The sequence below is a fragment of the Anopheles stephensi genome, chromosome 3, assembly GCF_013141755.1.
Source record: "Anopheles stephensi strain Indian chromosome 3, UCI_ANSTEP_V1.0, whole genome shotgun sequence".
Taxonomy (NCBI): Eukaryota; Metazoa; Arthropoda; class Insecta; order Diptera; family Culicidae; genus Anopheles; species Anopheles stephensi.
The window spans coordinates 86,984,396-86,997,639 of record NC_050203.1 but is presented as its reverse complement, the minus strand read 5'-3'; the positions used below and the strand labels follow the sequence as shown (position 1 = coordinate 86,997,639).

The following is a 13,244-nucleotide window of genomic DNA, read 5'->3' as shown; positions in this document are numbered from 1 at the left end:
AACCCCCAGCAGCTAATTAGTCCGCGTATTGTGAAACGGGCCGTGTAAAGCCGATACTGATACCTATCCATTTCGTATCAAAATAACCGAACGCTATCGTGCCGGAGTTAACCGATTTGACAATAAACCTTGCCTATACAAAAAATGTTTCATGTGAACTAGACCATCGCCTATTTCGAAGCCGTCCAAAACCAAACCGATATCACTAACACATGCATACAATATGGCTGCACGTGCTCACTCACACATTCTCACAGCCCGGTCCTAATTTCAGGGGATATGACACAAAATTAGGGGCTGTCAGTCGTTTTAGATCACTTTTTGTCTGGGGGGAATGTTGAACGATTTGACATTAGCCGGACAAATCACACTGTCTCATCGATCATATTTCCCGGAGTCCCAACATCGGCTAAACAGGTAATGAAGAGGGGATTTTAAAAAGAGGAAAAGATTGGAGGTCTTATCTAGTGCCAGGAATGGAAATCTCATAACATTGGTAGCACACTTTAGCTGAAAACTCCACTGTCGGATATGTCTGTCAACAACGGTCGATTGTAGAACCTGCTGTTTTCTCATCCTACTTTGACCTTGGGATGCTCTCTCAGCAATCTGATGATGGGATGGTGAGAGAAGAGAGCACTATGGTGGACGATCCTGACTTGCACTACACTTTACTAAAATGCATCGAAATCGCTAGTGCGTACAGCAATTAGCTTAAACGTACTTCTTTGGGCTCTAAAACCTCCAGAGGTCTCGGCCTGCCATCATGCCATTTCTGGCGTGCAGCTGTTATCGCCTCGGTCACCGGACCGCCCCTTTGCTATCCGAGCTCCATGACCAAGATTTTATGGACTGTTTGGTCTCTAACATGACCCATCTACCGGAATCAAACATCGGTTTATAGCAATCCGTTCTTACCGGTCTATCTTACGGAAACATTCGCCAACCCCTCTATCACAATTTGAGCTGAACGAGATGGATCGTCTGGTTATCATTCTCATGACATTACCAGCTCACCGGAGTCATTTTATAACAGCTCATTTTACAAGCAGATCATCCAACATCCTCCTTCCATTCGGCAAATGCAACATACAAATACCGATCAGACAGTAACCGATCGAACGAGGATCTTGACCTAGGCTGCTGTTTCCTCTTCCTAAACTTCACCTATTAAGCAATCAGCAGCACGACCGCTCGAGCGGATCGCTCGCTTGCCCAACAACGGATAAAGATAGGATCCGTTCGTACGCGAAAATGCCAACAGCCGCGTGCCACACGTCGATTCTTCACTTTCGCTGCAATGCTTCGCGGTTCGATCTCGGAAGAGGTCGCGAAAAAAGCTAAACACAAACGCTGTTACCGAACCGATCGTTTAAAATAGTTTGCAGGTGCATTGATCTTTGTGGGAGCGCGATGCGAATGCGTGCAACCCATCAAGCGACAAAGGAAAGAGCTTGTCTTCATTTAATTACAACCAACAAGGTTTATTCTGTATACACACTCCTGCTGCTGCTGTGAACTCGCGCTTCTTACACTAACACTTTATAATAATCGTTAATCTGTTGTAAAATCGGAATTATCCACTCTCTCTTCTGCGTCTGTCGCTGCTCCCTTTGCTTGCTCTTCTACTTCCATCGGTTGTGCTTCGGTTCGCTCGACCGTGCTGGATTCTACTTCCTCATGCGTTGTTTCCATCAGCTGCGGTTCCTCCGCTGTCCGGGACTCACTGCTAACAGTGTCTTTGTCCGCTTGCGGTGGTGATGATTCGACTGCTTCAACTTTCTCCTCCGCTGACGCATCCAGCGTCGCCTTGTACGCTTCCTCGTCCTGCAGATCCACGCTCTGGCTGCCAAACCCGAATTGCTGCGTTTGGGTTGGCTGCTGCTGCTGCGAAGCTGCTCCTCCCATGGGCGAACCGGTGTGCTGCGGATCGTTCTCGATCGTGACGGAGTTGGTGCAGTCGCTCACCTTGTAGATACCGACCAGATAGTCCGACAGTTCGAACATGTTCGAACGCAGCGAAATGATGATAAACTGGGCATTCTTTGTGCGTTCCTGTAACACAGAAAAGAAAAAAAAACATCATTAAGATCACACTGGAGAAGCACGGGGTACAACATGCCATACCTTAATGTAGTGCGCCACAATCGATACGTTCTTAAAGTCCAGGGCCGCATCGATCTCGTCCATCACGTACAGGGGCGAGGGTTTGTAGTAATGCAGCGCAAACACAAGCGCGAGCGAGGAAAGCGTCTTCTCACCGCCGGACAGGTTCGAAATCATCTTCCAGGACTTTTTCGGCGGACGCACACTGAACACGATGCCCTCGTTGAAGGGATCCATCGAGTCGACCAGCTCCAGCTCGGCATCACCACCGAGCGTTATCATCTGGTACATCTCCTTCAGCTTCTTCGTGATGATGTGAAATCCGCGCATGAACTCGGTAAAACGCTTCTTGCGTACATCGTCGTACAGTTGCCGCATCTCGTTACGCTTGGCGGTGATCTCTTCCAGGACGGCCACGCGCCTCAGGTAGGCTTCCTGCTTTTTCAGGAACTCCTCGATCACGGACAGGTTGGGTTTGTTAGTGTTGAGCTTTTCCTCCAGGATGGAGATCTGGTACTGCAGGTCGGGTAGCTTGTAGCTGGCCAGCTCTTCCTCGCTGTACTCTTTCAGCGGTTCCTGATCAGGTACTCCGGGGATTTCGTGCAGCTTGAGCGGTTTCAGCTGTGAAAACAACAGGAAGATTCGTTATTGAATAGCAACGATAGGTCGGGGATTATACGAGGTCTTTGCACCAGAAGTATCTACAAGATGCTGCCCATTCAGTGTCCGTTAAGAAAAGTCTCCCTTCGAATGTCCAATAGACGTTGCACGGGGTTTGAATGCCACTCGGGAACCTTGCACTTCGCATGCGCCACAAATGAGGCCAATGTTTTCACCGGTTGACAGCTGCGGGGACAGTTTCTTCGATTCAGCTTCGTCCAGCAGGCGCACCGAAACGGCGAGAACGATTCTGCGAGTGTTTACCTAACAAATCGAATCGAAACTCTCCACGTGCTTTCGCTCACGCACTATCCTTATAAATCACACGCACGACCAACAACGATGGGAAGCTTCTTTTCGCACCCGACCGGGATGGAAGTGGTCAAGAAGAATCAGGAATACATTTCCGAGATGAACAAAATCAAGGTAGCGGCGAGACGCGGTGTGGCCATCGGCCGCTTCGCACTGTGAATCCATTTTTGATCGATCCATTTTCCGATTCCGGCTAGATGGAGCGCTGGATACAGATGCACTTCCAGATGAAGGAACGGGAAACGGCGATGCAGATCTCGCGGGCCCGGGAGCTCTTCTACTGGCTCTCGTCGTTCTACGCCGTAACCACCATCGGACTAATCGGACGGTTCCGACTCACCAAGCGCCCCGGTAACGCTTGCACCGATCGTGCCCCTTTCGTTTGTCGGTCGCTTACTATGCGGATCTTGCTTACGGGACAAAGATTCATCGAATACAAGGTAATGGTAATGCTGCGGTGGATCCTTCAGCTTAGCTAGCTTATTCAAGCATATGCTTAACAACTCCTTTCTAGCCGAAGCGGAAATGATTATGCATAATGAGCCGGAGCTGCTCGAGTGGCCAAGCGGACTGCCGACCGTGTCGGAGATCGATTCAGCTCGGCTCGATATTGACGATAAGATTCGGCTTCATCCTCATCAGCTTTAAAGGCTACGCGGACCGTCGTTAATGGAGGTCCACAGCGTTACAGTATTACCAGCGGACAGGGAGAGGACCGCAGTCGGGTCGGGTTTTTAGCTCTCTAGTTTGTACCATCATCAATAGTTAACACACCAAGCACTGGCGCACGCACGCGTTTTGAGTGAGATAGCGCACCAAAGACGAACCGCGTGAAGCGGAAAGCTTAGTTTTGTAAGAACAAATAGCAGATTTCTCTTTCTTCTTGTTGCACATAGAGATAATAGTTGCAAACCAATGCTGATTCCAGGTTTCTTGTGACAGAATCAGCCTTAGAGACCCTGTTTTCGCTATCACGTACCGGCACCACGTTCCGACGGCATCTCCTTCTTATTCTGCTTTCTCTCGATGTCTTGATACGGCCCGTTCCCGTCAACCGTTTCTAGTCTAGTCACACATAGCGATATAATCGTCCTTTTAGTGAGTGTTAAGCAAACAAAGCAACAGAAACTTTAACCATTCTCCAAACGGAAACGATAACAATAAGCAATAAGTGCATTTATAACCCTTCTCATCTCCTCTTCGATGTATTGGTGGCGGGTGGTTTAAAGGATCCGATGTTATCGTCGTACACAGTTTCAGGCGTGCGATAACTCACATTTACATCCATTGTACTGTTACTCAGCCAACGACCGCGGCGGTTATCGGAATTGTGTCTTGTATGTGTGCGTGTGCGTGTGACAGTTTTTAAAAAATTACATTCAACAGTCCTGTTAACTACGTGAAATGTGCTGCATCCGGTTTTTCTAGCGTGTAAATGATAATAAAGTACGTGAAAAACCACCTCACCTTGTCCTTCCAGTGCGGCAGCGTGTCCTTCGTTTCCTGCAGCTTCGTCTCGATCGTTTGAAGGATCTGCTCAAACTCGAGCCGCTTCATCTTGCCCTCGGCTTCCCGTTTCTGCAGCGCCACAATCTCCTTCTTGATGCTGGACGAACCTTCGTGCGCCTTCTCGATGGCTGCCTTCAGCTCCTCCAGCTCCTCCCGCAGCTTGTTGGCCTCCACCTCCAGCTGCGTCCGTTCGTCGTTGCCCTTCCGTATCGCGTCCTGTGCGGCCTCCACCTCCGACTCCATGCTCTTGATCTTATCTTCCGCCTTCTTCACGTTCCGCTCGGACGTTTTAATGTCCACGGTGAGCTTCGAGATGTTGGCGGACAGCTTGTCGATCTGCTTGGACAGTCCGTTGATTTTCGTCTGCAGCACCTTCACCTTGCTGTTGGTAATGTCATTAATCTGCGCCGTGTACCGATCGACGTCCGCCTGCAGCTTGTCCGCCTTGCTGGTGGAGCTACCGTGCGCCTTCTTGCACTCGGCCACCTTTGCCTCGAGCGCGCGTACCTTTTCCGGGTCGGAATGGGTGCGGGCGACGCGTTCGGCCTGCGAGTCGAGCTGCTGCTTCAGGCGGGGCATCTGCTGCGTCAAGCTGGCCACATCCATGCGCATTCGCTTCAGTTCCATCTCCTGCTGCTTCAGCTTTGCCGCTAGCTTCTGAATGTTCGATTCCAGCTCACCCTGCTGCTCCTGCAGGTAGTTGATTTGGGACTGGATTTCTTGCGCGCGGATCTGCATCTGCTCGATTTCGCGACTCGAGGTGCCGGCCGGCTCGCTGGCGGATGTTTTCGTCTGCACCGACGTACCCATGCGACCGCGCTGCTGCGACCGACCACCACCGGACATGGTGCCGGACGTTTCGATCACGTCGCCACCGAGCGTTACCACGCGGAACCGCTGCCTGCCGTACGCAATCCGTTGCCCCTGGTCGAGATTATCCGCAACGAGTGTGTCGCGCAGCGCGAAATAGAACGCGGGCAGCACACGCTGATCTTCCACACGGATCAAATCGAACAAGCGGGGTACGTTTTCGGGGCTGCGAAGAGATGGCGGGAAACAGGCAATTCATTAGTTAACAGCTCGGCTCGAGCGCGCTTTGCGATCGCATCCATTACTTACGTCTGTATTCTGGTGTGACAGTTCCGCTCGTACTGCTGTATCTTCTCGAGCGCAATAAAGGACGCCCGCCCGATATCGTGCTGCTTCAAAAACTCGATACAAGTCTTTGCCGTATCGACCGTTTCCACCACAATGTGATCGAGCGTTCCGCAGCACGTCGAAATCGCTACATCGTACCGGGCGTCAATCCCACCCAAATTGCCCAACCGGCCCAATATCCCGGGTATGCGTCCCTCGTTCTTCTGGCGCATCAGTGCATCCAACACCTTGCCCTGCGAGCGGGTCGACTGCATGGCGGACATCGATTCCTGCAGCTTGCCCTGCACTGATCGCAGCTCCTGCCGTAGCTCTTTCTCTTCCTGCCCGTTTGTCTGTAGCTTTTGTTTGGCCGTTTCAAGCTCGGCGCGTGTGACGGGCACGGCCTCTTCCAGCATCGCTAGCCGGGCCTGCTTCTCCTCCAGATCCTTTTCGGTCTCTTCGTACGCGCAGCGCAACGATTCGAGCTTGCGGGTTTCCGTCACCTCGTCGTGCTTGCAGATCTTCAGCTCCGATTCCGCGATCGACAGGGCCGATTTGCTTTCGTCCACCGCACGCTTCAGCTCGATCAGTTCCGTCTGGAGCTTCTCCTTCTCCTCCAGCAGCACCTTCGTTTCGTCCTTCAGCGTGGCCAGGTTAGCGGTGAGTGTTGCTTCCACTTCGGCCTTTTGCTTGGTGAGCGATTCGATTCGACGCTGAGACTCTTCGATTTCCTTCTGATTGTTCTCCGGCACGGCTAGCAGCTCGCTTAGCCGGCTCTTTTCCGTCGCGATCTGTTCCATCGTTTTCTTGCGCCGCTCGTTTGTGGCGCGCATGTTCGCCTGCACCTTAGCAAACTTATCGAGCGAGCTTTTGAGGGTCGTTTCCTTCGCTTCCTTCGTGCTGACCAGCTCGTCGTACTGCTTAATCTCCTCCTTCACGAGCTTCTCCTTTTCCATGCGCTCGGCCTTGATCGCTTCGTAGGCCTCATCGTGTTTGGCCAGGATCCCGGCGGCCTGGTCCCGTTCCACGCTAAATTCACCGATTTTGCGCTGCTGTTCGCTTATGTACTTCTGTATCTGCTGGTTCCGGGTGCGGGTCAGCGTATTTTCTAGCTTCAAATACTCGACCGCTTCCGTCATCGGCTTCTCCAGGTCCTTCATTTCGCGCTCGGCCAGCTTGCAGCGGTTGTGCTTTTCCGTGCGCTCCTCGTTCAACGAATCGACGCGTTCGTTAATCTTCAGCAACGGCTGCTTGTACCGCGTCGTGCCGACTATGTCCTCCAGGTACTCCAACAGCCCACAGTCGTTCTCCGTCTGTGCCTTCGACTTCATCATCGCGATCGACTCTACCTCACCCTGCAGGATGAGAAACCGATTGTGGTCCAGATCGATGCCGTGCTGTTTGAGCAGTTTCGAAACCTCCTTGAAGTGGACGCGCTTGTTGTCGATCGTGTAGTACGAGCTGTTGTCCCGGAAAGCCGTCCGGGCGACAACGAACGAGCTGTTCGGCACCTCATCGAACGATCCGTCCTCCCTATCGACGATTTGCTTGAAATGCACCCCGACCGTGCAGCTGTTCGTGTTCGGGTGCTTCGAGGAGTTGTGCAGCAGGACGGAAAGCTTCTTCGAGCGGATCTTCTGCGCCCGGTATCCAAACACAAACAGCATCGAATCGATCACGTTGCTCTTGCCACTTCCGTTCGGGCCGATGATAGCGGAAAACCGCTGATGAAACGGTCCCAGCATTACGTGCCCTGCATAGCTTTTGAAGTTGTAGTTCGAGATGCATTCGATGATCAGCCGGGGTCCTTTGCATTCAGTGGAACAGTACGGTGGAACCGGCGGCGGAATGTAGATGCCGCCGATGCGCGTCCCTCCCTCCTCATCTTCCGACATCAACGCATCCTCATCGACGTCGGCGGCGGCAGCGTCCATGGGTTCCGGGGCGGTTTGTTGCTGTTTCGGAGGCGCGTTGTTTTTGTTCGCCGCATCGCCACCAGACCGACGCTTCGTTGCACTGCTCATGCTTTCTAAACCACGATAATTATCAAACTACAAACACATAAACTAGTACAACACAAATGTTCAGTCTTTATATCGCTTTTCAAACAAATCCGCACAAACAACGCGCGCGTTTATGTTTGTGTGCGGTGCGTAGACGTTAAATGACGTTTGGCAGCGTTTGAAATTGTCCAACTGTCATCCCTACCGTCAACTGACAGCACAGTTTGAAATGCTGTCAAATGACGGGTGCAACGGTTTTTTGCTTATTGCTGGCAGAATGTCAATACTGAAAGTAATCAAGAGTTTTTTTTTGCAGAATCAATGCCAATTCATGGTCACAGTATTATGGTAGCCAGAAATGATTTATTTAATTAAATTACATCCTATTAAAATCCACTCAATTCGCAATCACGCTTTAGGCGAATATTTTCTCCTCCCTTCGCTTCTTTGTCACCACCGTGCCCGGTTTGTGCTGCGCGTCGGGGTGGTTCATCAACTCCGGCGGGCACACCGATACCGGACTGGACATCAGCATCTGCTTCAGATCGTAGAACAGATGACTGTCATCCTTCGTACAGAACGATATCGCACAACCCGTCTTTCCGGCACGACCCGTACGACCGATACGATGTGTATAGTCCTCGATCGTCTTCGCCATATCGTAGTTGATGACGAGCGACACATCCTTAATATCGATACCACGGCCGGCCACGTCCGTCGCGACCAGTATGTCCTTGGAGCCGTTCTTAAGCGACGCCAGCGCATACTCACGCTGCTCCTGTCCCTTGCCACCGTGCAGCGTACACGCGTTGTAGCCCAGCTTCTCCAACCCCTTGGCCAGCACGTCCGCGCCCTTCTTCTGGTTGACGAAAATGATGCACGGCGGTTCGACACCGCGCGACAGAATCTCCATCAGCTTCTTGCGCTTGTCGTTTTCGCCCATAATATGTATGATCTGTTCCGTGCGCTCGGTCGGCTTACCGATCGAGCCAATGTACACAGTTGCCGGTCGACGCAGATACGTACGTGCGAGTCGCTCTACGGCCGGTGGCATAGTCGCGGTAAACATCACCGTTTGTCGGTATTTCTTCTTCGTGTTAAAGTTTTCCATCAACTTCGAGGCATCTTCCGCTTCCTCCGTGTCGGGTTTCAAGTTCGAAACAGGCATGTACTCCAAGATCTTCTGCACATCCGGTTCGAAGCCCATGTCAATCATACGATCAGCCTCATCCATAACGATGTACGTGCACTGGTTCAGCACAAGGTAACGATTTTCCAACACATCAATCAAACGACCCGGAGTAGCAATGACAATCTCGCATCCCAGCCGCAAACGGAATCCTTGCTCCTCTCGCGACAAACCACCAACAACGACGACGGTACGAATGCCGAGCGGTGTACCGAACTTTTGTGTCTCCTCCTCAATCTGTTGGGCAAGCTCACGTGTTGGTGCGAGGATAATCGCATACGGACCCTGGTCGGCCGTTTCCAGCCGATCGATCTTGGGCAGCGACTGAATCCAGGTCAACAGCGGAATAAGGAAGGCAAGCGTCTTACCGGAACCGGTCTCCGCAATACCGATAATGTCCCGATTCTGCAACCCGATCGGGATGGCCTGCCGCTGAATCGGAGTCGGATCCTTGTACCCAACCTTGTCGATAATTTCCAGAATCTCTTTCGGGAAGCCGGACTCCTTCCACGTGCGGATCGGGTTCGGAATCTTACCGCCCTTGATCGTGATGTTGTAATCTTCGCGGAATATACGCCAATCGCGCTCCGTCATCTCATCCACATCCTTCTCGGACCAGTGCCGATCGTCCCACTTCTGTTTGTCCTCCTTCTTCTTCACCTTCTTCAGACGCACCTTCTCCTGCTCCTTCTCCGCCTCCGTACGACGCTTCTCCAGCAGATCGCCGTAAAATTTGCTTTGCTTGCGCTTCTGCTCCTTTATGTCGATTCCGGCCACGTGTCCACGACCGTAAAACTGCACATGATGACGCTCCTTGTACAAATTGTTGTAATCGATGGATGTGTCCTCGCCGGCATCCCAATCGAACACAAACTTGCGGTCATTCAACCGGCGCACGCGTCGCTTTTTCTTCACTATACCCAAATACCGCTCCCGGATCGCTTCCTGCTCCTTTTCCTTATCCTTAACCACCGGTTCCGGTTCCGTTCCTGCCGCACCGGATCGCCGTTTGTCGCCATCCTTTGCATCCTTGTCCCGCTCATCGTTTACGGCCTTTCGTTCACGCTCCCGGCGGTCATACTTATCAAGCGGATCACGCTTTTCCCGGTTCAGCAGTGTCGTTACCGGGACATCACCAAACTTTGGCACATTCGCAGCAGCGGCCGCTTTCATAGCAGCTACCTCTTCCTGCCGACGCTTAAGCGCTTCCGCTGCACGCTGTTCTTTGGTGATGAAAACGGGCTTGCTACGGGCGGCCTCTTCTGCTTTCTTTTTCGCCAGCAGCTCCTCCAGCGAGAGTGGCTCCTTCTTCAAGGCGTCTACCTTTACGTCCGCTTTCAGGTCTGCCCTTCTTCTGTTCATCCTCTTGCTCCTCATCCAGCTTGTCTTTGCGTGGTTTGTCCTTGTCATCCGTCCGGTCACGGTCGCGGTCCCGTTCGCGTTCACGATCCCGTTCTCGCTCGGCCCGATCCCGATCACCCGGACGATCTCTTTGCGGCGGTTCACGGTGTCGATCTCGATCACGTTCACGCCTGCGATCCCACTCACGGTCCCGTTCACGGTCTCGTTCACGTTGCTCACGGTCCCGGTCACGTTCACGTTCCCGGTCCCGGTCGCGTTCCCTTTCGCGGTCCCGATCTGGCCGGGTATCCCGTTCCCTGGAGCGGGAGCGTCGTTTTTCATTCACCATTGTGTGTGGGCAGACACTGCGAAACACGCCAGAAGAGTCTGTGAACAATGAACGTAGTACCTACGTTGGTAAATCGATAAGTATGAGAATGTTTTAAGTAATATTTATTGTGAAATTCGTTTACAATTACCTTGCGCTAGTGGTGCAGAGCTTGCGTTTGTTGTTTGTTGTAAACAATCTGATTTTCCGGTTTTGACAGCTACGCGCTATTCCAGCCGCTCCCTTCAGAAACGTAATCGAAATTCAAAGCCCGAATTCAGATGCTTGTTCGAAAAGTACGTTTTCAAAATGACCGTTAACTGAATTCGCTCAACGAAACTGTATTTGCTTTACGAAATTTTTCGAGAGAGCAGTAGAAATCTTGAAATGTTTAAGAATGAAAATTATGTGCACAGTAAAGGCGATTTTTTTAATCATAATCTATTGATTATTTTAAAGGAACAATGACCTCGACGTCGGTCATTCACAAGACAGTACGAGTTTCAAATCCCTGGTGGACTGATTTTTTTTTTATTCATAAAGAACGGCCTGGCCGTATTGCTCCTGGTGGACTGATGATAAGCACAAAAAAAGGGGCCGCAGTTGTGCAAGGGCTTATTGGCAACATTCTCTAGCACAAAGTACAAAGGCCTCCACTAACGCGTTCAAAAACAGACCACAGTTAAACCTGCCATCAAACCGACGATGCATTCCAGGGCGCCGTCGCCGAACAAATAACTGTTTATGATATGAACTCGAGCAATCTAATCAGGCGGACGAATTGGTCATTGAACGCACATTTAATTATACCTGCTCGCACCAACTCTCTCGGCGTGTGAGTGTGTGTGTGTGTGTGTGCATCGATAATGTATCAGCTAATGGTTTCCAAAACAAGCGGCTCGTCGGCTCCTCGCTACACTCCCTTGTAGCGATCGCTGCCAGGAAGGTTCAAATTTCCGGTTAATGACATAATTGCACACCGTTAGAATAAATCGAGAAGCTCAGCGCCTCTAATAAACACGAGCACCGGCAGCACAATGGAGGTCTGCCCGCTCGGTCAAACCTTAGCACGCCCAACCCTTGCCCAACCGGTCCACTCCCTGAGGGCGCGAAAAGGGGGTTGCTTCCGTTTTCTCGCACAGCGATTCCCCCACCAGGTGATCTTGCCCTGAACCTATCGGTGGAAAATTAATCCATCATCCATTAATCGGTATCGGTTGGTGGCAAGCCGTCGAGCCGCCGGGTCGAGCCGTACCCTGTTGAACTGCCGTGATTGCAATCCGAAGCCCGACTCCGATGACTTCTTCCGAATTCCAATCGGAAAACAACGCTGGAGTGCCCAATTTTCCGACGCTATCGATCGCTCCCATCGCTTGTCTTGAAGTACACTCACCTTCCGTCCAAGGAACCTAAGGTGGTGGTGGAGAAGTCAGAAAGAAAGATAGGAAAGAAAACGCACTCTGTTAGAACACCGATCCGTCGGTGAATTTTTGGGGAAAAATTCGGCGGAAAAGAAACGCCAAGCCAAAACGGCGAAAAAAGAAACTGTGGGGTCAGAGCCCGCGCTGTGCATCAACCAGAGACGGCCCCTCGAAAGCCCCAAGGGGATGATGCCTCGTGTTGGGCCGGAAATAAAGTGAACCAAACACTACCGCTCTCTGCTCAGCAGCAGCTTCATCACAGCTAGAGGGCCAGATCAGTTCCGAAAACGCCTCAGAATGAGGTGTGGATGAGGAGGATAAAGAGGCAAAGATTAGATGTGTTAATATACCCGACGATGTGAAGAAAGTGGCAAGTTTTGCGCTTCGGGAAAGACCTCCGGGGCATCGGGCAAACCCTCCCCACTTTCTTGCGAACGAGGTGGAACAGATCGCGTAAAGATTACACGAACGGGCGCCGATTGATTGGCGTTGTAACCCTTCGCATTGAAGTTGATGGGGGAGAAGATGCTATTAGACGAATTTATGTTTTGTTTAACTGTTCTGTCCCATCACTACAACTGTTCATACACTATAGACTGCCAAAAGTTGAAGTTCACATTTAGAGAAAGCGGGCTTTCCTCTGCGCTCAAGGGTTAATGGATCGGCCTTACAGCCGATTTACGCAGCCATCACCGATCCACGGCCCGGTTGACCAAGGGCCACGCGCAAGCAAGCAGTTGACTTGTAAATATGCTCTCACGTCGGTAATAATTCGGAAGACTATAATCTTCTCGCCCGAGCGCCACGAGGGATGCCCTGATGGGGATCTCTTCACCCTTTGGGCAAGAAAATGAAGAGGCTCTTCCGGATTCTTGGCGGTAATTGCAAGACGGTGGTACTGCTGCTTTTCGCTGTGGAACAGGGCAAACGCGGTTAAGCGGTTTTCTATTTCCGCCATGCTGTGCATTAACCGTTTTACCCAAAAGTTGAGCATGCTATCGGTACTATGTTAGACAACCAATAAGCAATATTAGCAAATGGTGATCGTGTTTTTCCGAGGAAAACAAATCGTGAGAACCTAAGCTAAAGCTATCCCATGCTGTCTCGATCGCTACCTGCCACACAGTCTGGCCGGGTTAGGTCCGAGCGTCATTAGCCCTAGACATTGTGGCTTTTGTTTTACCGGGCGCCATCGGATCTAGTGCGAAATGAGGACCCCATCTGGCCGACACCTACCC

At 51.5% G+C, this 13,244-nt stretch overlaps 3 protein-coding genes across 3 annotated transcripts; 1 reads left to right on the top strand and 2 right to left on the bottom strand.

Moving 5' to 3' along the window:
* Positions 1-350: 350 nt before the first annotated feature.
* LOC118514023 (plasminogen receptor (KT)) lies at positions 351-4,539 on the top strand. The gene is given in 6 exon segments (XM_036060497.1): positions 351-417; positions 2,868-3,192; positions 3,276-3,431; positions 3,433-3,465; positions 3,467-3,518; positions 3,593-4,539. Coding segments are annotated over 5 exon segments (459 nt in total). The 5' UTR covers positions 351-417; positions 2,868-3,108; the 3' UTR covers positions 3,727-4,539.
* On the bottom strand, positions 1,460-7,902 carry LOC118514015 (structural maintenance of chromosomes protein 4). Its single transcript, XM_036060485.1, has 4 exons — positions 5,707-7,902; positions 4,546-5,623; positions 2,128-2,727; positions 1,460-2,055 (listed from the first exon to the last, which is right to left on the bottom strand). Exons 1-4 carry the CDS (start codon positions 7,746-7,748, stop codon positions 1,555-1,557), a joined length of 4,221 nt encoding a protein of 1,406 aa, XP_035916378.1. The 5' UTR covers positions 7,749-7,902; the 3' UTR covers positions 1,460-1,554.
* Positions 7,903-8,070: 168 nt separating this feature from the next.
* On the bottom strand, positions 8,071-10,828 carry LOC118514017 (probable ATP-dependent RNA helicase DDX23). The gene is given in 3 exon segments (XM_036060488.1): positions 8,071-10,260; positions 10,262-10,666; positions 10,737-10,828. Coding segments are annotated over 2 exon segments (2,463 nt in total). The 5' UTR covers positions 10,607-10,666; positions 10,737-10,828; the 3' UTR covers positions 8,071-8,142.
* Positions 10,829-13,244: the final 2,416 nt, after the last annotated feature.

Bases quoted from the DNA above. Each gene is read 5' to 3' on its own strand.
- LOC118514015 (XM_036060485.1), bottom strand. From the start codon at position 7,748: ATGAGCAGTGCAACGAAGCGTCGGTCTGGTGGCGATGCGGCGAACAAA. The intron at 2,728-4,545 runs GTGAGGTGGTTT...TTGTTTTCACAG, and splicing joins TGCCGCACTGGAAGGACAAG to CTGAAACCGCTCAAGCTGCA. The intron at 2,056-2,127 runs GTATGGCATGTT...TCTGTGTTACAG, and splicing joins TTGTGGCGCACTACATTAAG to GAACGCACAAAGAATGCCCA.